The sequence below is a fragment of the Syngnathoides biaculeatus genome, chromosome 4, assembly GCF_019802595.1.
Source record: "Syngnathoides biaculeatus isolate LvHL_M chromosome 4, ASM1980259v1, whole genome shotgun sequence".
Taxonomy (NCBI): domain Eukaryota; kingdom Metazoa; phylum Chordata; class Actinopteri; order Syngnathiformes; family Syngnathidae; genus Syngnathoides; species Syngnathoides biaculeatus.
In genome coordinates this window covers 6696895-6718665 of record NC_084643.1, presented here as the reverse complement: position 1 = coordinate 6718665, position 21771 = coordinate 6696895, and the positions used below count along the sequence as shown (strand labels likewise).

The window sequence follows — 21771 nt, the reverse complement described above, 5'->3', positions numbered from 1 at the left end:
CAAAATCCATATAGGCGAGGCCGGGATTTGAACTCCGGTCCTCGGAACTGTGAGGCATATGTGCTGATAGATTTGCGCTGATAGTGCAGTAGTATGTTACCGCCTTTCACTTCACGCAGGCGGTGAAGGTCCAATTCCCGGTCAGGGCACCAATTCCCAGCCACTGCCTGATCCAAACACAGATAAAAATGGATGAGTTACGTCAGGAAAGGCTTCTGTAGTAAAAACTGTGCAAAACATGTCATGTGGGTGAATTGCTGTGGCAACCCCTGAAAGAGAAAAGCCGAAAGTTACTTCTTCACTGTTTGTGGATAGGTCATTGCATTTCATGTCATTTTGTTTAATTTTTTTATGACTACACATTAAATATAAAATAAAAAAGAAATTGCTTACGGTCGGCTACAAATAAAAACTAGTGACACTGTAAGACAGTTTATTTGTTTGGTCACATTGCAAATCAGAATCCTGGCGTTTTGGTTTGAAACAACCATTTGAGAATCATTTTGACAATTTTGAAGCTTTCATTTTGAAACGAACTTTGCACAGTGATGTATTGTTTCCAATTATTCCAATTGATAGCTGATTTGAACCACGTATAGGCTACTACTAGGAGACACTAAATTGAGAAATGTTTGCGTTTTTGTCAAGTTTGATGATGAGCTATAAGACATAAAACTCTAATATCGCAACCCCAGTAGGTCAGAGAGGTGATCTCTGCTAAAGTGGAATAATTATCTGTATCTAAACACAAAGGATTTCTGCCCCCCCCCAAAAAAAAAACCCCAAAAACAAATGTTTAATTCGCACTTGCACGTGTTAATCCTACATTTAACATGACCTTGCAAAGTCTCACGTGGGGTTATGAAATAGGCAAACGCTAATCAGACAAATGGAAACTACTGGAAAATAGATTTTAGGTGCTGTCAACTTGGTTTGTGGAAGTCGCAGTTGATTTTACCGTGTGCTGAAAAAGCGGCGATGCCGTCAGTGTCTTCCCTGAGTTACGGCGCAGGTGGAATCGAAATGCTAATGTATGCAAATTGCAATCATACACCAATGGATTTAAGTAGACAAGCAGGTCTTAATGAACTATATTGTATTGTTAAGGGAGATGAAGAGATTTAGTGTTGCAGCATTAGGCAAATAAAAACTATCCCAGTTTGTTTTTTTTATTCACAAGAGTGGCATCATCTTTTCCCATAAAGTATAGGAAACGCCTCTGTAAAGAGGTATCCAATGTAGTTATTAAGTCACCCTTATTCATAAAATCAATTCCCCTACCCCAGCTATTTGTTTTCACTCCATTGGAGTCTTTTCTCTTCTGTTCTTGGACTCTCCGGGGACTCATTCTCCTCAAGCGTCCTCTCATCTTTATCTCGTCTCGCCACCTCCCAGCTCTCCAGCTCTCCAGAGAAGCCGGCAAATTGTTTCTGCGCATGAGAGCAGATAATCACGCCGCAGTCATTATGTCAATCTCGGTCTCAAGTCGTATTGACGCTGAGAGAAATGCATTTTTATTTTTTTTTTATGCAAAAGGATATTGTTCAGCAAGAAGAAAATTACTCGTGCTGCCTGGAAATTATCCTCTTTGTGGTCTAAAGTCCTGCTTCATCATGAGATGTTGTAGCGTGTGGTATCAATCCACAAAGTGAATACTGATGTGGAAAAATGTAAAAAAAAACCTAAACCATAAAAAAAATGTCTAGGTCCAGTCTGGGTCTGATGATCTGACTTGTTTGTATTGATGATCAATTGTTCCTTTAGGAGGTTCTGGAAATCGAATGAATGCCTGTTTCCATCAACAAACTATCAAACTTTGGCTTAAGTAACTTTTACATTTAAAAAAAAAAAAGTATTAATTTAGATGCCACTTTTCTCACCATATAAAAATGCGTAACATAGGTGGACACACAAAAAAAGACAAGTAAAATGAAAAAAAAATAATGTTGCACCTCAGTGAATACAGCAGAGGCAACAAAGAAGTCCATACTCCTTCCCAGCTCTCCATTTGTGGAACAGAGACTTTCAAACTAGCAACTACTGAATAGCAAGCTCAAGAAGTAGGCATTGATTGATTCCTCTGCCGATCAATCAATAATTTCAATTATTTCCTTTTAAAGTAATTCATCCTTCATCCTGGGGCTGGAATAGATTCATTTTATTTCCATTAATTTCAGTGGGAAACATTATTTTGGTTGGCAAATGTTTTGATTCATGAAATGGATTAATTTCTTGAACTGAGTTTAACGAAGTTCTCTTCAATGATGGTGGACTCTAATGGCGTGTTTCAGGTGGAATGGATCCAGCAGCAGGTGGTGAAAAGGAGGATCAAGAGGGATTACAAAATGGCCCTGCCCCTCTCTCCATCTAGCTACGCCTACAGCAGCCAGACCTTCCTGAGCAACATCTTCTACAACGATGCCAAATGGAGTAGTATGTGGTACATTGTGAGTACGCCGTGCCACCCAAGTGTGTTTTTTTTTTTTCCCCTTCCCCAACAGTTGAGATAGTTTGTAGGTCAAAATCCAGCCGAGGTTGTTTCTCGGTTGCTGATTAGTGCCGGGTCAGAGGAGGGATTTGTAAATTAGTTTGTGAAAGACAATTGGAGCAATTCACAGCCGAATGTGAAGCGGTTGGGATGATAATTAGTCCCTCAAAATCAGAGACCATGGTTCTTAGTCGGAAAAGCGAGGAATTCCTGCTTTACATTGGGGATGAGTCTTTGCCTCAAATGGAGGAGTTCAAGTATCTTGGGGTCTTGTTCACGGGTGAAGGAAGAATGGAATAGGAGACTGACAGATAGATCAGGGGAGCATGTGCAGTGATACAGACTTTGTATTGGTCCATTTTGGTGAAGAGGGCGCTAAGCCCAAAGGCGAAACTCCCAATTTACGTTCCTAACTCTCACGTATCGTCACGAGCTGTGGGTCATGAGAGAGAAACCGAAATTCCGAATAGAAGTGGCCGAAATGAGTTTCCTCCGCAGGGTGTCCGGGGTCTCCCTTAGAGATAGGGTGAGAAGTTCAATCTCGGAGGGTCCCAGTAGAGCCGCTTTTCCTCTGCATTGAGAGGAACTAGATGAGGTGGCTCAGGGATCTGATTAGGATGCTTACAGGAGGTGTCCCTGGTGAGGTATTCGGGGCATGTCCTACTGTGAGGAGACCCTCGGGACGCTGGAAAGACAGTCTCCTGGCTGGCCTGGGAACAGTTTCCGGATCCCCGTGGACGAGGTGGATGAAGGGGTTGGGGAGAGGGAAGTCTGGACATCCCTGCTAAGGGTACTTTCCTCGTGACCTGATCTCAGATAAGTGGAAGAAAATGAAGGGATGGACTCAAATATTTGAATAAACAAAATATCCATCCATCCATTGTCTGAGCCGCTTATCCTCATGTGGGAGTGCTGGAGCCTATTCCAGCTAACATCGGGCAGGAGGCGGAACACACCCTGACCTGGTTGCCAACCAATCACAGGCCACATGGGGACAGACAACAGTCGCACTCACAATCACACCTATGGGCAATTTAGAGTCTCCAATTAATGCATGTTTTTGGGATCTGGGAGGAAACCGGACTGCCCAGAGAAAACTCACGCTGGCACGGGGAGAACATGCAAACTCCATACAGGAGAACTGTGAGGCCATTGCGCTACAGCTGTTCCACTGTGCCGCCTAATACAAAATATTAAACTGAAATTAAACAAGCATTAGGAAGGAAAAAAAACTACAATGCTGTCATATTTTCTGCTTTATTAATGATTAACTTTAAGATCGCTGCACAGTGAGCAGTACTGGTGAACCCGACTGAATTGTCACAACAGCGTACATGGTATGGCAACTGTTTTCACGAGTTGCTGATCAGTCAGCCCCTGGTTTTATCGTGATTAAAAACAAAAGCCAACGCACACCGTCACAACATTTCAGATTACAGCCAATCAAAAGCCACATAAGCATTCCTTCATGCTAAAAATACATTCCTGGGTTTTAAGCCAGCGAGAGAGAATGGCTGCTGCACCAGTACAGTACAAATGCAGTTCATAACGTATCAGACCCTTGGTTTTATTCTTGCCCACATACACACTCATCAGTCTCCTTCATCCTTAACCATTAATCTATATTTTTGTAGTTTAATAAATGTGATTAAGTACAACATGCTCAATAAATATTGGGTCAAATATACATATTGGCCTATACAATACTAGTTGTTCAGAGCTTCTGTATTTCCAATTGCCGATTGTTCGGGAGTGCGTCGACCAATCTCTCTTTTTTTTTTTTTTTTTTTTTTTATGCGATGGTCCGGTCCAATCGAGTTCGACCGCATCGCACACTGTGCGGCAGGCCATAGATTCACACAGCGGAGATTCCAGCTTCTTATCGCAAATTGTTTGCACACCCCTTCAGATCATTGCTCTTTCTCGACTGTTAGTAATCCTCAACTCTGTCAATGTTTAATGTCGTGGAGATAAGTGCTAATACTTTGACCACTGCTTTAAAATGTTCTGTATATGATTTGTATATGATTCTCTGAAATGAACCATGTTGGGGGTATTAAAGTTTTATAAACATTTTAATGCTGATTTTGAGTGAGGGGAGGGGGGGGGTTCAACTTTTTTGGTTACGCCATTGGCTGGCAACCAGTTCAGGGCGTACCCCGACTCCTGCCCGAAGATAGCTGGGGTAGGCTCCAGCTCTCCTGGACCCTTGTGAGGATTAGCAGCTCAGTTAATGGATGGATGGATATGTAATATATGCGTTACTACAAAAACTACATAATACATCTCACACATATTGCTCCTCAGCACGGTGTATCTCAGTTAAGCTTTCTGCTTTTTCTTTGGCTTTTTTTGTCTGTAACACCAAAAAAGGGTGCGGACTCGCTTTCAAACTTGTCTATGGCACGTCCCCATACATTTGTACTCACTTGCTTTATTATTTTACATTTCTCCATGAATTGCAGCATTGCAACGATGATGTGCACAACTGCCAGTCGGATATGAACATCATGGGTGCGTGGAAGCGGGGCTACACCGGGAAAGGAGTTGTGGTGACCATCCTAGATGACGGCATCGAGCGCAACCATCCAGACCTCGCTCAGAACTACGTGAGTGTGTATGTATGCCAGTGTGTATGTATGCGTCTCTGTGTGCGTGTGTGTGTGTGTGTGTGAAATCAGTTATTACAGAAAATGACTAAATGTGTTTCCCTCCCTTTTGCGTCATCCTCTTCAAAAGAATAAACAGCACAATTAAATAGAGGCATCCCTTTTCCCATAAGGACAAACGGGTGCAAACAGCATCTGACTTTGTAGATGCTTAATTTGTTTGATACTTCAAATGGTTTGCATTTAAACACCCATTTTGCTAACCAATACAGCAAGAGCCACCAAAGAGCAAATGTTTGTCTGCGGAATTAAGTACCACATATCCTCGTATACTACAACCTTGACTTGTGTGTCAACTTTTTTTTTTTAAATTAAAGTTTTTTTTTTAAAGATGCAACCTTCACTTATTCATTCACTCATCAATTTGTTTTGCTTTGCTTTGTGTCGCGACCCCAAAGTTGAATTACAACGGATCGATCATCACATGTGCCACTGCTTGTGTGAAGTGGAAGAAAAACAAGGTCAACAGTCGCCAATGTACCTTTAGCTCCATCTTGAATGGGACAAACATTCGAACACAAATACAAAATCAAATCACTCATAAGGATCATTGAGAAGATGCAGACGCTGAACTAAGTGTATTGTATACTTTGTATATATGGTCAACCGGAGCTCCAGTCAGAGGTCTTGGCCTTGCTCACTTGAATGCATACTTATGTACTAAATATGTAACACTCGCAGGATGGAATTCACTATCAAAATAACAGAAATTTGATATGACCAAGGATTCCTCTTGTACTCTATGTGATGATTCTGCAACATTTTGCAACATTTTTATTCTGTTTTGAAGCAAGTGGGGAAAAAGTTTGATTATTTTTAAGAGGGACTTGCAAATATCTTAATATTGCTGTGTTTTGTGCACGCATTGCTCGGACGGTACTGAACTTTGTTTATTTCATGTCAGGCACCCTTTTGGGCAGCCAAGAGGTCCTCGGGAAGATGTGTGGATTTTGTTTACGGCAGACAACAGTTATTGTTTTCTTTTATCATTGAAACCTGTCTGTGTTTGTGATTAAGATATCAGAAAGAAATATCATAGGCAATTCTATGCTGACTGAGCGAGTCTTATTGCTGCGTTTTGATGCATGCATTGTTCGGTGGGTGTATTTTACGTCCGACACCTTGTTAAAAAAATATAAGATTTAGTATGTCATTAGTGTTAAATATTTTTGAGAGAATCCTTAATTTTCTAATTTATTGCTTGACATTTGCAGCTTTTCTGTTTCAATTTAAATTGTAAAAAGATAGTTTCAGAGAAAAATTAACTGTTGAAGATTCTTTCCCACCCCCAAATTTATTTTCTTTATTATTCAGATTATTTTTCATTTATTGCGAAATTAATTGGCAGCCATTTGTGGCATTGTTATGTGTTGTCATTAAATTTGTTCCTTTTCCTCGTTCCCTAACTGTGGTGAATGGGATCCAAAGCAAACGTTGAAAAGTTATAGCCCCAGTTTTAATGGATAGAAAACATAGCAAAATTGCTTTATTTTAGATTACCGGTACAGTGAGTCCCATCTTATATTATCTTCCTCATACTTGTGGGTGTGCAGATATTTGGCGTGCACACCCTCATGTGCATCTGTGGTTACGCTGTACGTGCATGTTGAGGTATGTGCAGCGCACACGTGCACGCCGAGAGGCCCAATTGAAAATTGTTGGCCCGAGGCTGCAGGTGAGGCCAAAATGATTCACACTCCGTTTGATGAATTTGTTGACAGCAAAGGCTGAGCTTTAGTTTGGTGCCAACTTAAATGTCGCCTTGTCTATGACAGCACACAGGAAGATGACCATTGGAACCATTAGATTTTTCTCATCTACAATTTTTTTTCTTGGTCTTCCTCTTCTCCTCCTTTCTTGTTCATCTTTTTCTTCTTCTAACATTGTGTCTCATTCACCAGGACCACCAAGCCAGCTTTGATGTGAATGGAAATGACTTGGATCCCATGCCACGCTATGACGCAACCAACGAGAACAAGTAAGAAATGGAAAAAAAAAAATCTCACATTCAAAACGATTTGCATTTTGTATTTCACTCTTATAACGCCACCAGGTGCATCTAGTACAAGATGTATTTGCATTAGCTACACTGACAAACGCCTCCCTGAAGTACTGTGGCCAAGTCCTGATGCAAATAACAAAACTTGAGAAGTTGAGACTTCAGCCCCAAACAAAATATTTGGATTTACCTACATTGGTAGTTTAAAATATACTGCACACTATTATCCCATTCAATAACATTGCTCTTTCAAATAAATTATTTAAAGATTTTATTTTGAAATAAATCTATGGAAGTAAATTAGTGCCACCAGGACTTGAATTTGAAATGCCACAGAAAACAGGATTTGAATTTGAAATGTAACGTGATCACATTTTCAATCATTGCTACAAATCACCAAATTTGAATTTGAAATGCAACAGAAAACAGGATTTGAATTTGAAATGTAAAGTGATCACATTTTCAATAGTTGCTACCGTCTGTGCCACCAGGCAGGGTTACACCCAGCCAATCGCAGTCACGCTTTCTTAGTCACGTGACGTCACATACTAAGAAAGCGTAACTGGATTGCCTGGCTGTTTGGTTCTGACCAGAAGTAACCCACCCCAGTGGTACAGACGGTGAATTTTAGATAGCAAATTGTCACGGGTTGAATTTCAGACAGCGAATTGTAGCAACTATTGAAAATATGATTGCTCTACATTTCAAATTCAAATCCTGATTTCTGTGGCATTTCAAATTCAAATCCTGGTGGCACTAATTTACCTCCGTATAAATGCACACAAAGAAGGTATGTGTTTGTGTGTTTATATGCACATACTATGTTCCAAACCTTCTCCATAACAACCCCAGCTAAACTTTGCAAACATACAGGACTTTTCACTCTCAGTGTATTATTTCTACATCCTGTCCTTCCTTTGATCAACTCTACGAAGTGTTAAAGTTCGTGGTGTCACAGAAGGTTTTGAATCAAACTTTCCCCGATCGAAGTAATCTCCCTGGGTTCTAACATACTTTCCTGGCATTCTTTGCCACGCTTTCATGCAGTCTTGGAAGGATTCTTCAGGGATCCTTGGCAGCTCTGTCGCCGCAGCCATGTTTTTGTTGTCCCTGTCTTTTAAAGGGGTCCCCTTGATGAACCCATTGAGGTTGGAAGGGGAAAAAAAAAAATTCACACGGAGCCAGGTCAGTTAAGTAAGGGAGGCTGCTCCAGCACAGTAAAGTTCTTCTTTAACCAGAACTGCTCAGGGCATAGTAAGCAGGCACGTTGTCATGGGAAAGAAGGCACGAGTTGTCCTGCCACAACTCTTGCTTCTTTTCGCGCACTCTGCGAAACAAACATCGCTGGATTTCTTTGTAGACATATTGGTTAATCATCTGGTCCACTTTGAAGGGGGAAACTACCGTATTTTCCATGCGACATAGTGCACCAAATAATAAGCCGCGCCCACTCTGTGTAGCGGGTTTAGCTGCGCCAAATTTAGTCGCGGTGGACCATACGCCACGGATATACACTGTACTGTGCGTACAGGTACATTATGTAATTCGATATTCACATGTAAAGACTTTGTAAATGTTTAGCGTGGTGGTCTTCTACGCTGGAAATAGTTTTATTTTCTTCCTCTTCTTCTTTTTCTATGCCTTCAAGGTAGTTTTTTCTTCTTCTTCATGGGAGGCATCTGCGCATGTCCAAACCCTTGTGCATTGTAGAAAATGGTTACGTTTTAACCATTATGTTGAAACAGGTTTTTGCTGTACCAAACTTATCGCCACTAGCGACCCCCCCCAAAAAAAAACCCATTATTTTAACAGCATTGTTACATAGGACGCAGAGTTCACGGTGAAAAAAAGTAGCGAGTCCGGAAAATACATTAGTAGTTTGTAGGTTGGTTTTGAAATAGAGGTTTTGTGATACCTGCTCTGGGATTTCCTCACTCACATCGTAGTACTTTTGTTTTGAGACAGAACTTTGGCACCATCTTGTGACATTTCAGCGCACAAAAACATGCGTAGGCGAGTTTTTCAATGAATAACTAGACAAATTTCTTCTACTGCGCCCCCATAAGCGTAATACTGTAATTGCAGTTAAAAATGACACTTAAGTAGGTGCAACTCGAACAGTTTTCATGAGGTCGGAGCTTTTACCGCATGTGGTGGCCTCCTGAGAATTTCAAATGGATGAAAAATTCACCAAATTTTTTTCTTTCAACTTTCTAAAGTGTGACTCCCAATTGACCCCTCCGTACAGTGCACTTAACCACGCCTCCTGAAGTGACGTCACGCCACATGTGCTGACGTAAGACAAACAGTAAAAATGGCAAATACAATACAATACATTCTTAACTGAGAAAGACGCCATGCTTCTGATTTCATTCAATCATTCACACGTAGCAATGTCATGCTAGCGGAGAACGTCTCATTCATTTATACGAGACGTGTATTAAAAATCAAATTTAGGGCATATCTTCGTGCAAACACAGTCTGGTTAAGCTTCGGTCGCGAGCCGGCAAGAAAGCGACACGTTTGCGCAGTCCGATCATCGCTAAATATCGGTCAACAAAGAATAGTTGTGGCAATCGTTCACACGCAGCAGTGTTATGCTAGCGAAGAACTTCGAATTCATTTATACGAGACATGTATTGAAAATCAAATTTAGGGCATATCTTCGTGCAAACACAGTCTGGTTAAGCTTCGGGCGCGACCCAGCAAGAAATCAATACGTTTGTGCAGTCCGATCATCGCTAAATATCGCTCAACAAAGAATAGTTGTGGCAATCGTTCACACGCAGCAGTGTTATGCTAGCGAAGAACTTCGAATTCATTTATACGAGACATGTATTGAAAATCAAATATAGGGCATACCTTTGTGTGTTCCGGTTGATATTAGATGGATTTAGTTGATGATGCGGTCTTCCAAAGTTTGATCCATCGAAGGCATTTTTCGTACTGGGTCTTCGGTTTTGGAAAGGGTACGAATCGAACTCCGCCAACTTGCCTTTCAGGATACCTGTCGTCACGATTACAAAGTCCGTGACTACACCTCTTAACCATACTTTTTGTTAAATAACCCATATACGCGATGAAACGCTAACTAAACCTATACTGGACCATGCCATGTTGTCTGAGAAAATGGCGGGAGCAAAAACGGGCTTTGGTTTATGCAGATCTCTGGCCTCTGATTGGTCAGTGACGCGGATTGCGCAATATCCACGGAGGGGTCAATTGCATCCGGTACAGTAATATCGTAATTTCAGAGAAAACCTGGATCCAAGTTATTGCAACTCTAGTCAAATAATGTTTTCAATGATGTCAAAGGTTTTAAAACTGGATGTGACCGCCCACAAATTTAATATGTGGGTAAAAGCCTGTACATAGTTAGCCAGTTGTTTGGCGCCGTGAGAAGCTAACTCAGCAGGCTACACCTCGGCTGAATGTGTGCGTAAATGAGACATGCGGACGACAGATGGCTCTTTAATTAGCCAGATTCTACACGTGTTTCATGTGCCTAGACACATGTAGCTACTGTAGTTGCCGCAAGTTATGTTTTTTTTTTTTTTTTTACGGGCTGGAGAGGCTGTAGGATGGCAATGCAGAGCATGTAAGTGAGGTCACCTGATGCGATGGGAGCGTGCCTGTTGTTCCACCGACTCCAAAGCTACCGCACTCCCAAGTCTATTCTGGCGTCATCACTCGAAACAAGTGAGACGCAGATGTGCGGAAAATGGAAAATACGAGTAAAGTACAAAGAGTGGAACAATGGCCAGACTGAAGATTTTATGGATTAGTAAAGTGAAATGAAACCTTGATTCAAAATAGGCTTTGTTTTCATTTTTCCCGACACGGACACTAGTGAGTCAACACTCGTCTGCCAGCGTGATCAAAGCAACGTCTGCTCAGCGAGCGTCATCCTCACTCGGGTCCAGCGTCACGTCTTCCATCCCAGATGCTCAAATCAGAAGAATCCGTGCTGACATGTGACAAACCTTAAATATTGAAGCCACGCAATGCATAAACCCAAAAGGTGGAACCCAATGTTTTTCTGGACGCCGGTTCACCATTGATATCTTTTATACAAGTGGAACCATGAGTCACAAGTTCCCCAACCAGTAGCAAGGCAGAAACCCTCGCTTGGTAAATTTTTGACAACTGTCAAGGTCTACATTTTGCTTTGGTTAGTTTGCTGTCATGTGTTCCCGTGTTCAATGTTTCGTGTGCTCATTTTGTTAGCTCTGTTCTCCTGGTCCTGTTTCCCCTCGACCTTGCGTTTACCATTCAGCTCCCTCCAGCCACACGTCTTGTCCAGATGTTCCTCCCGTTCTCATCCCTTTGTGTGTATTTAGTTCTGTAGTTTTTCAGTTCTCGTCAACCCAATTTTTGTGCACGCCGGTCAGGTCAGTCATATCACAAGTCAAGTTTTGTTTCCAGTTCTAGCTTTTGTTTCTTTACTCTGTTTAGTTGCCTTTTTAAAAAAACATTTCATTTTGAGACTCATGCCTTCCCTCCCTCCTTCCCTGCACCTGGGTACTCCACGTTTTTTGGTTTATTTTTGCCTTGCCTAACCTTGTGTTCTCAAGCCCCACTGTGACATTAACCCCGGTGGGCTGAATCTCGTTGGTGAATGCGCGCATTCCGGCTGGTATTTGACGGTCTTTCGCATTCCTCAGCAGACTGGGTGTTGTCATCCTGCCAGTAAGTGTGTGGTGCGGCCGGCTTCTTGCTTCTAGCGGTTGTCATCTTCACTTCAAAAATTGCAAACAAACGGACTCAAATGCTCCACATTTGTAACCCGAGATTGAAGTCAATGTCCATAGTTGACAAAAATTTGGTCAATAAACGTAACGCTGACTTCTAATCACACAAAAAAACAAGCACATGGCAGCTAGACAGTAATTGGCTAGCAAGGGAAGCAAACCTAGCAGTCTTTCCTGCAAGTATTGCTAATAAATGAATTCAAATGCATCTCACTGGTCACCGAAGTCTTTAAGTCACAAAAAGACGTTCAATACCCGCTTTAGTCCTACCAAGCCGAATGGAATTGGCACAAAATCTGGAAGTAGGAACTACCAAAATCAATTATTCTGTTACTGCCTTCCTTTTTTATTATTTTTCTTGAGAAAAAGTGCACTTAATCCTTTGATGCTTGCTGAAATAATTGCTGACCCTTTCCATGTCCAAAAAATGACCTATAAAGCTTTATGTTACTGAAACATATCATTCACTCAGATTAAAAAAAGTTTTTCTGAATAATATCATTGAGGGCATTTAAAACAAAAATATTTATTCCCCCCTATTTTTATCACAAATTTTCTCAGTTTTTCTTTAATCCCCCGCCCCGTTTTTTGAGTCTTTTTCCACCTATTTTTCATACAATTTTTTTCCCGGAGTAGCAAACCACATCGAACTCGCGTGAGAACCTGCAAACTGCAAGTAGACTACTTGCGTACACACTAATGGTGGCTTACTCCTCGGACACCTTCAACTTGCCTTACCGCTTCAATTAGTTCAGTTAGTAACACACATTGTATGATCCTTTAGTTTTGTGTTAGACTGACTCACCTGAATTGAACCGGTAGAGTAAACATGTAGTTGCATGCGTAGAACTTGCAGTTAGCAGGTTCTCGCGTGAGTTCATTGTGTCCCCGATAGCCGAGTCAGAAATACTGTTGGGGTAAAAAAAAAAAGAAAATAGTAAAAAAAAAAAAAAATTAATCCCCCAAAATAGCAAAACATAAAAGGTAAAAAAAAATTCAGAAAAACAGAGGACTGGGGGGAAACTACTCAGAAAAATAGGTGAAAAAAACAACTCAGAAAAACATGGACAAATTTGAGAAAAACTGAGAAAAATATACTCAGAAAAACATAAGTTTAAAGATAACAAAGCCTACAAAAAATTTGATTTTTTTTTTTTTTGTCTTTTTACCTAAGTTAATGCAATACCCCTCTATATTATATATACAGGGAGACACAACATGAGATGTTTCTGTATTGTTTAGACTTCAGAGTCTCAACGTTGAATGCTGCGCTCTCTCTCTTTCTCTCTCTCTCTCTGTTTCTCTCTCCCCGCACACAGTGTCCCCTTGCTATTCTGTATATTAGGGTTCACCTATTGTAGATTCGATACATTGCATATTTTTTTTCCCCACATTCATATATACAAGTACATGTTATTCGGTACTATAGTGGGTAATAGAGGTATGGGGAAGATTAATTACATTCTGCGTAGGTCCATAAAGTTTTCAGATATGTATAAAGATCCACAAAACATAAATAGTTAGGGATCGCTGTACTATGCGTGTCTGTTGCATCTGCAACATTGCGACGCTGTTCATCTGCAATTCAAGTTTCAAGAACGTATAACACAGCACAGTGTGCGACAGTGTGCTGCAGGCCTTAAGCATGTTTTTTTTCTGAAAATGATTGTCAAAATTCATAGATTTACATGCCATTTAGGACTTTCTCTTTAAGGAAGTTCCAATAAAGGACCTTAAAGGTGGCACTTTAAAAATAGACTGTTCCCCAGTAATTCCCTGGACCTTTAAAGCACCCTGGTCTATTCTCCAGAGCCTTTCCATAACAGGGGGCAGATGCAGATGTTCCCTGCAGGAGCTGTTTGTGTGCATGTGTGTATTTGTGTACACACAGTTGCCCTCGTGTGACATGCCATGTGTGTACGTGTTGGTCGGTGTTATAAGTTGCATGTGGTCTCTTCCTCAGACACGGGACTCGGTGTGCGGGAGAGGTGGCTGCGTCTGCAAACAACTCGCACTGCATTGTGGGGATTGCCTACAACGCCAGAATAGGAGGTGGGATTTTCAGGTTTTTTTCTATTTAGGTCTTATATTTATGTTTATTTAGCAGAGGTATGTCAACAATTTACATTGAGTTAATGTTGGAGTAAGTCACATGTACAAGTTTCGAGCAAGTCCCAAGTTACTGTGGCAAAAATCAAGCAAGTCGAGTAGTCAAGTCATCACTTGGGTTAAGCATGTATTAAATTAAGTCATAAAATCTCATTCAGTCGAAATTTATATGTGAGTCCTAATCAAATATTTTTCCATTGATTTATATCAGCATAAAATTTAATTTGGAAGGTGGACATAGACAAATTAAAAATGTATATAAACAGTGGTGTGGAAAAAGTGTCTGTACCTTTTTGTATTTTTTTTTTTTTTTTTTGCATTTTTGTCACACTTAAATGCTTCCCATTATCAAGCACATTTAAATATTATTCAGACAATACAAGTAAAAACACAAACTGCAGTCGTGGAATGAAGGTTTTTATTATTAAGTGGGGAAAAAAGTCCAAAAAGCCATTAGGCCTTTGTACAAAAAGTGGTTGATGTATTGTTAATGTCATTTTTAAGAACAGGGTTACAATAAAATACGTAGTTTTTAATCCTCAGAAATCACTGTTTGGAAAAATAGAAATGTGCTTGAAGACAATGTAAAAATTAAAAACATATTTGAAAAATACAAACAAATACAAATATAAAATTACATTAAACACATTTGGAAAAATATTCCGAAATATTTGGGTAAAAATACACATAAAAATAAAATCTAAGACACAAATACAAATATCTTCAACGTATTTTTAAAGATACTAGAAGAGAATATAGAAAAAACACAAGCATACTTGTAGTAGGAAAAATATAATATTGGCCAAACCCAAAAATCAAAATATTTGACAAATAATCATAGAAAAATAATAGACAAATACAGAAATTAGAAATAAAAAATACACAATCTGAAAAAAAAATCACATTGTATTCAGAGTTTTTAGTAATAAACAAAAAGTACAAACATACTTGGGGGGGAATAATAACCACCACAAAACAATTATTTGATCAGAAAACAGACAAACTTAATAAAAACGATCTGCAATACACAATAATAATACAATACCAGCAAGAAAATATGTCACAGGCCGGATGGAAGAAAATAAGTGGAATATTTGAAAAGATAACACTAACTGTCTGAAATGTCATGACAGTTTATGGTTAACACATTTGTGTTGTATTGTGCGTCAGGTGTGCGCATGCTTGACGGGGACGTGACGGACATGGTGGAGGCCAAGTCTCTGAGCCTGCAGCCGCAGCACATCGACATCTACAGTGCCAGCTGGGGACCCGACGATGATGGCAAGACTGTAGATGGACCCGCAGCTCTTGCCAGGCAGGCCTTTGAGAACGGCATACGCATGGTGAGGAACTGCTTTTCCACAATTAAATCACGGAGAGAATCTTAAAAAATGCTAATAATACAAAAAAAAGAAAAAGAAAAAAATATATTTATCAGAGAAAAATACAAAAATATCGGGGCTAAAATGCACAAATATTCAAATATACAAAGTGCAATGGTACCTTGACTCCATGCTTCTGATTTCATTCAATCATTCACACGTAGCAATGTCATGCTAGCGGAGAACGTCTCATTCATTTATACGAGACGTGTATTAAAAATCAAATTTAGGGCATATCTTCGTGCAAACACAGTCTGGTTAAGCTTCGGTCGCGAGCCAGCAAGAAATCCATACGTTTGTGCAGTCCGATCATCGCTAAATATCGCTCAACAAAGAATAAGTGTGTCAATCGTTCACAAAACAACAAAAAATCAGTCTGGAAATCCTTTTAAAGCTCAAAGGCAAGGTGTGTGGGGGTCTGCGTTTTTGTGCAACTTTACAGGTGTATTTGTCCTGGAAGTCTGTACTACTTGTATAACCTTAGCAGCATTCCAGCTGTATAAATCACATTATATTGTAGTCCAGATTTCAAGTGAGTCACAAGTCACACATTGACCAAGTTTGCTAGTGGATGTTTGCGATTGTAAGTGTGTGTCAAAGGTCATTGCGGTATGTCTCGGGACTTTGTGTCTTCCCGTACGCTTGATGCTAAGCGGAGATGGCTTTGCGAGCGTAACACGGAGCTCGGCAACAATGTGAAAAGACATTTTACTGGACAAAGGTGTGTGTGACTCAAACGGGAGTTTCAGAAGTCTGCTTGCTGAAGCCTTAATAGGTAGCGACATGAACAAAAAGGGAAAAAAGCTTCACAAATGGATGGAAAAATACCCCAAATTTAGAAAAAATAGAAAATAAAATTTTAGGATTTTTGCTTTTTTAAAAAAAAAAAGAAAAAGAACATTAAAAAAATACAACTATATATTAAACACAATAAGTAGAACAAGTAGCAAACAACAAATAGATAAAAATATCAGCCCGCCCCCCCCCCCCAAAAAAAAGACAAAATTCAAAATGTTCGATATCCCTGTGATTATCATTGATTTAGGTGAAGTGTTCGCACATGGAGTGTTCTGGTTCTCTTAGAAGACAATTTGCCTCCGACCTGAGCAGACTTCATCAGTTTATTCGCTTAGGCTAGGTAGGACATCTTTAAGGCCAATTCATAATTTCTGCATCCGCTTGCCCACAGGGTGCCCCTTAGTTCTTGTCGTATTGTCGCGGACCCCTCTGCAATCGACCGCGTGGACTGTTTGCATATGAGCACACCGACCACTCATGTGTAAGAGCAACGTGTTAAACTATCCATAGTACGGATTATGCATCTCATTTTCTGCACCACATTGCTGAACTCTCCGTCCCTTCTATTCACGTTTAGTATTGTCACATTGTATCTTCATTTTACTTTGCCCTCCTCTTCAGACAAATACAGAAGACACAGGAGCACCATTTCTTTTCTCTTTTGCAGGGTTGCCATTCTGATTACTTAGATGCGCATGCATGGGACAGCAAAATGTAGTCTGAATGAAACTGTGTGTCCAATTGTATCTTTTCAAGGCACATTATGGAAAGAATGAATGAGTGTTGGTGTAATAACCCAATTATTTATCTTCTGCGTTAGAGGCATGCCTCAACCATGAATGGTATCACACTTTTGGGATGACAAGTCGTGAAAGACATTGAAGAGATGGGTGGAATCACATTCATTAATATTCCATAATTGGACTGCAAAGTGAAGAAAAAGGAAACTAGAGTATTAAAGGGAAAAAAAGCCCCAAATATTAGATAAAATATACAAAATGATACATAACTTTTTTTTTTTAAAGTATGAGGAAGAGATACTGGAATATAATTTATTTTTTTGGGTAAGGAAAAATATACAAAAAATTAGACATAAAAATACTGAAGCATTAAAAAAAATTGTATTAGGAGACTATGAAAACATTAAGAGAAAAAAAATCTCAATATTTAATAACCAAATCCCAAAACGTTCAGAAAACATACTGAATTTGATGGGTATTATTTGACTTCTATGAAGCTGTTGTGGTTAATACTCCCTGCTTAACATTCCTCCATGTCGCTGCTGTCCCTGAGTGTGTGTCCCGAAGTAAAGTAACAATGTATTTGTTCTTCCCAACTCTGGTGGAAGCCACTGGACACGTAAATGCCACGTGTACTTCCATGACTCTGATTCACAACTTGTCCAGAAAGGGGTGGAAGGTGTTAGTGCAAGTCTGTAGCCCTTACAATGCTGCCGTCTTTCGTCCAAGTCGGTCCTATTTAGACAGAACGGTGACTAGACAGCAGTGTAAAAAGGAGTGCAGATTCCCATTAGCCTCGTTCACCCAGTTTCTTGAAAATCAGCCAGAGCGAAGACAAAATCAACATGGCAATTTTCCGTCTTGGTTGGTGGTATCAGTTCTGTAACAGAAGCTGACTGATACCTGACATCTGATATAGTTGACACTGACTTCTCTCGCTCTGCTGTGTTGAAAGTCAGTGCCGCTGATGTTGCCTTATAGCTAATTGTCCAGTTCCGGGATTCCCTCTGTGAAACTGTGCGCAGTTTCAGCAATTTTCCCAACTTTGCCTCGTAACAAGGAAAAATGTGTGTAAATGTCAAATCTTCTGTTATGGCTCTGAGGCGAGATCTCTGGAGGAAAACTTGAAAAGAGAATTTCAAATGGAACACTGAGACTAACTTGAATATTGTTTGCATAATAAAGAATGCAAAAGAGATGCAAAAGCCCATCATTAAGATTCATGTATTATTCACATGGACATTAAGGAAAATGATGAAAATTGCCTGCACCATTAAAAATAAGTGGGGGAATTTTTTGGGGGTAAGTATCTGCAGCCAAATCCTGAAAACAAACCGGTAAACGCACCATAAAGTGGACATGTTGGTGGTGTTGTTGGTAGTTCAAATCTGGCCTTCTTGTGTTGAGTTTTCAGCAAGTGCTCCCATATTCTCCAAAATATGCATGTTGGGTTAATCAAAGAGTCTAAATTGTCCTTCTGTGTGAATGACTGTTTTTCTTTATTTACACTGCAATTGGCTGTTGAGCATTCCTACATCCAGAAGATGGATGAAAGGATACAAGTGCATATTTTCAAACACAAAAGAAAAGTTCCTTTGTATCAGTCGTTCAGTATAATGTAAGTGAAACTCATAGCATCAACTTTTTGAATGGCTGATGGATGTGGTTTTATGAATACAGCAGATTTTTCACAAATTAGTCCACATCAAACAGTTCTCTTGAATAAGGCCATGGATGGGCAACAATCTGTTGCGTCATCATCATTAATGCTCCCTAGTTCACGTTCCTCAATGTTGCTGCTGTTTCCCTTTCTCCCCCATCTCATAAGACCTTAAAATCTCATTCAATCATGATCTCAACCATGCTTTACTTTGTCTTTCTCAATTTATATATTTTTCACGTCATTTGAAATGGTCAGGAGGTTAGTTTTATGAAATCGGGTGTAGAAAGTACAGGCGTTTTGAAATATAGGGAGTACATTTTTTTTTTTAATTTACAGAAAAATAAAACACTGGAGGAAAGATTCCCAAGAAATGTACCTGATTACAGTCTGACTAATTGTACTTGACTAATACTCACCACTCCTATTTAGATACTATTTGTGTTGAGTAAAAACGTAATTTGAGCATCTTTTCTTCCAGGGGTGATTCTAGGAAATGTTGTGAGTCTGACTCCTCGTTATTTGTTCAAGCTATGCCACTTCTTGTCGGTGGCAGTTGCGGGCTGCATGAAAAATGCATCCCAATGAAAACAACGCTGCACATGCCGGCATCTTTTCAAAGCAGAAACACGCCACATTGTGCCCCCCTTTCAAATCCTGCTGGGGTGCTTGTCTGATTTTTCACTTTCATCGCTATTGATCCACAGAGCCTGTAATTCCCTTCTGAGCAGCTCTAAAAGAATCCCTAAAAAGCTAATGATGAGTAAGTAAGCAAACATCTTGTGTATATATATATATATATATTTTTTTTTTTCCCCCTTCGTAGGGGAGGAAGGGCCTCGGCTCCATTTTCGTGTGGGCCTCAGGCAACGGTGGCAGAAGCCGTGACCACTGCTCCTGCGACGGCTACACCAACTCGATTTACACTATCTCCATCTCCAGCACGGCTGAGAGCGGACGCAAGCCCTGGTACCTGGAGGAGTGCTCCTCCACGCTCACCACCACCTACAGCAGCGGCGAGAACTACGACCGGAAGATTGTAAGCTGGAACCTTTTCTTTGTGGGCTAATTAGGGGGTTCGAAGTCCGCCTTATGGGACTCAGATGTTCACCAAATCAGCCACTCGGAGTACGAGGTGGTCTCAGTATGGTTGTGATGGGAAGTCGTTTAAAAGTTCATTAAATGTCTCGTTAAGATGGTATTTTTCTGCATGTTTACTAGGATCTGTACAAACAGCACTGACACGAAAATTTAGGCAATATCAGACTCTAAACTTGAGAGAGGCCTCCCGCTTTCACACTCTTAGGGCCTATAATGTAGAATGCTTCAGGGTAGGATCAACGATATCGGATCCTTAGCTTTGATGGCAAGGGACCCTAACTTTGGAGATATCTTAGGAGGGGGTATTGGGGCCTTAACTTGAAGTTATCAAATGGTCCTAATATAGGAGTTATCGGTGGCAGGTATTAAGACCCGAACTTAGGAGGAGGTATCATATCCCCAACTCAGGAAGTCTCGCTATCTTGGAAGGCGTGGGTACATAATTTCGTGGGTATCTTGTCATCTGAAGCTTCTTAAACGCTGCTCATCAAAGCCATTTTTTTTACGATTTTCGCAAATGTCGCTGTTCATTGTGAAGGCGTGGAATGGTGGCTTGCAGTTGACCTTCAAATTCCGTCAGTATTCCACTACCAGTCAGTATTCCCTTTCACATGGCCTGTCAAGCTCAGCTTTCACGGTTTTTATTGATTTCCACTGCCATCTCCATCCAGGTCGGCATTCCAAATGAGTCTGTTCTCAATTGGCTTGATCCTCGAGTTTTGGTTGGGTGTGAAAATCTATCCACCTTTTGTATGGTAAAAGAATGTAAATAATTAAATGCCACTGGCGCAAAGTCAAAGTTGCAATTTTCCACCAGGAATTAGGTTCCCCTTTTACGCTGCCTGTCAGAGCTTCATTTTTGTGTTAAAGGTACACGTCCAGATTGAGAGGTGGATGTAGACCCATTATTTTTTTTTACCAGAAATAAATTAATCCTCTTTTCAAATAAACAAAACTATTAGGCTCACATTGATAGATTAAAGTCCAGTTGAATTAGATTTCTATCAAAAGGACAACAAGTAGAAAGTCCCTGAACTAGAGCTTAATGTTTTGGAGTGAAAGGTATTTTGTGCCCCGTGAGACAATTGGCTTGACCCACTTCCACCGCATCGGAACCGCTGTCCACTGTGATGATGCCAGTTGGCCAATGTTAGCTTCCTTGTCTGGCACAGTCCTGCTACATTCCTCGCACTGACACTACCAGCGGACACACACGGTAAATTGGTTGCTTTGTACAAACGAACCATTTTTGCGTGTCACTCTAATCTACTTGAACACATTCTGTGCTGCAGCACATTTTTAGTGCTTGTGTGTTTGTGTTGGGATAATCCCTCCAAGTTTTCAGTCCAGCAAAGGTCCTTTGATGAGGGCTCAGACGAGGAGCTAGCCAAACGCTCTCTTGGCTTGCAGACTGCCACGCTCTAGAACTCCATCTGATTGGCCAAAGCATGCATGATCCAACTACAGAAAGCCTTCGCTATTGGTGGGGGGTAGCGACCAAGATATGCAGTGAATTGCAAAAACCTGCTGATAATGGACCCGCCCACCTTAAGAGAATTTGTTTAAACCCTAAACGCACCCCAAATTTAATGTCCAAGATGTACTTGTTGCCTTTTGCCAAAGGCTACACACACAGCGTTCAGCTTATGTTGTGAATTTTGTACCTTGGCCTTCACTTTTTCACAGCATGACCATTATGTTTTCGTGGTAGAAAATATCAGTATTTTACAAAATATTTTACAATTTTATTCTACAATATAACCAAATACAAGTAGTATCTGGAGCAGTTCCAAATCAATATCTGATAACATAACAAATACATCTTCCTCATCAAAGATGCTGGCAGCAAATGTATTAATGTGTGCTGGTCTGTCATGTTTTACTAGTTGAACTCTGCTCTAAAAAAATGTACTCAGTCTAATCAGACCAATGAGAGGATAAAAAAATGTTGACATTGTTTGTAATATGAGGTGAATTTGGAATCAAATTGCTAAATTAAAGTTAAATACCAGTCTCCTTGTTAATATAGTTTAACATGGACCAGCAATACTGATTCTAAAAGTTCCTGGGCAAA

The 21771-nt window shown here is 40.3% G+C and overlaps 1 protein-coding gene across 5 annotated transcripts in view; it reads left to right on the top strand.

The window, feature by feature from the left end:
• pcsk5b (proprotein convertase subtilisin/kexin type 5b) overlaps positions 1 to 21771 on the top strand; it is a 92586-nt gene that overhangs the window by 16074 nt on the left and 54741 nt on the right. For all 5 annotated transcript variants that reach the window (XR_009794519.1, XM_061816491.1, XM_061816492.1 and 2 more), the window contains exons 3-8: positions 2292 to 2447; positions 4954 to 5097; positions 7059 to 7135; positions 13871 to 13959; positions 15187 to 15359; positions 19423 to 19635. Coding sequence is in view for 4 of the 5 variants with exons in the window: in XM_061816491.1 (XP_061672475.1) it covers positions 2292 to 2447; positions 4954 to 5097; positions 7059 to 7135; positions 13871 to 13959; positions 15187 to 15359; positions 19423 to 19635 (852 nt within the window). In the remaining variant the exon portion in view is untranslated. The remainder of the gene's footprint in view (positions 1 to 2291; positions 2448 to 4953; positions 5098 to 7058; positions 7136 to 13870; positions 13960 to 15186; positions 15360 to 19422; positions 19636 to 21771) is intronic.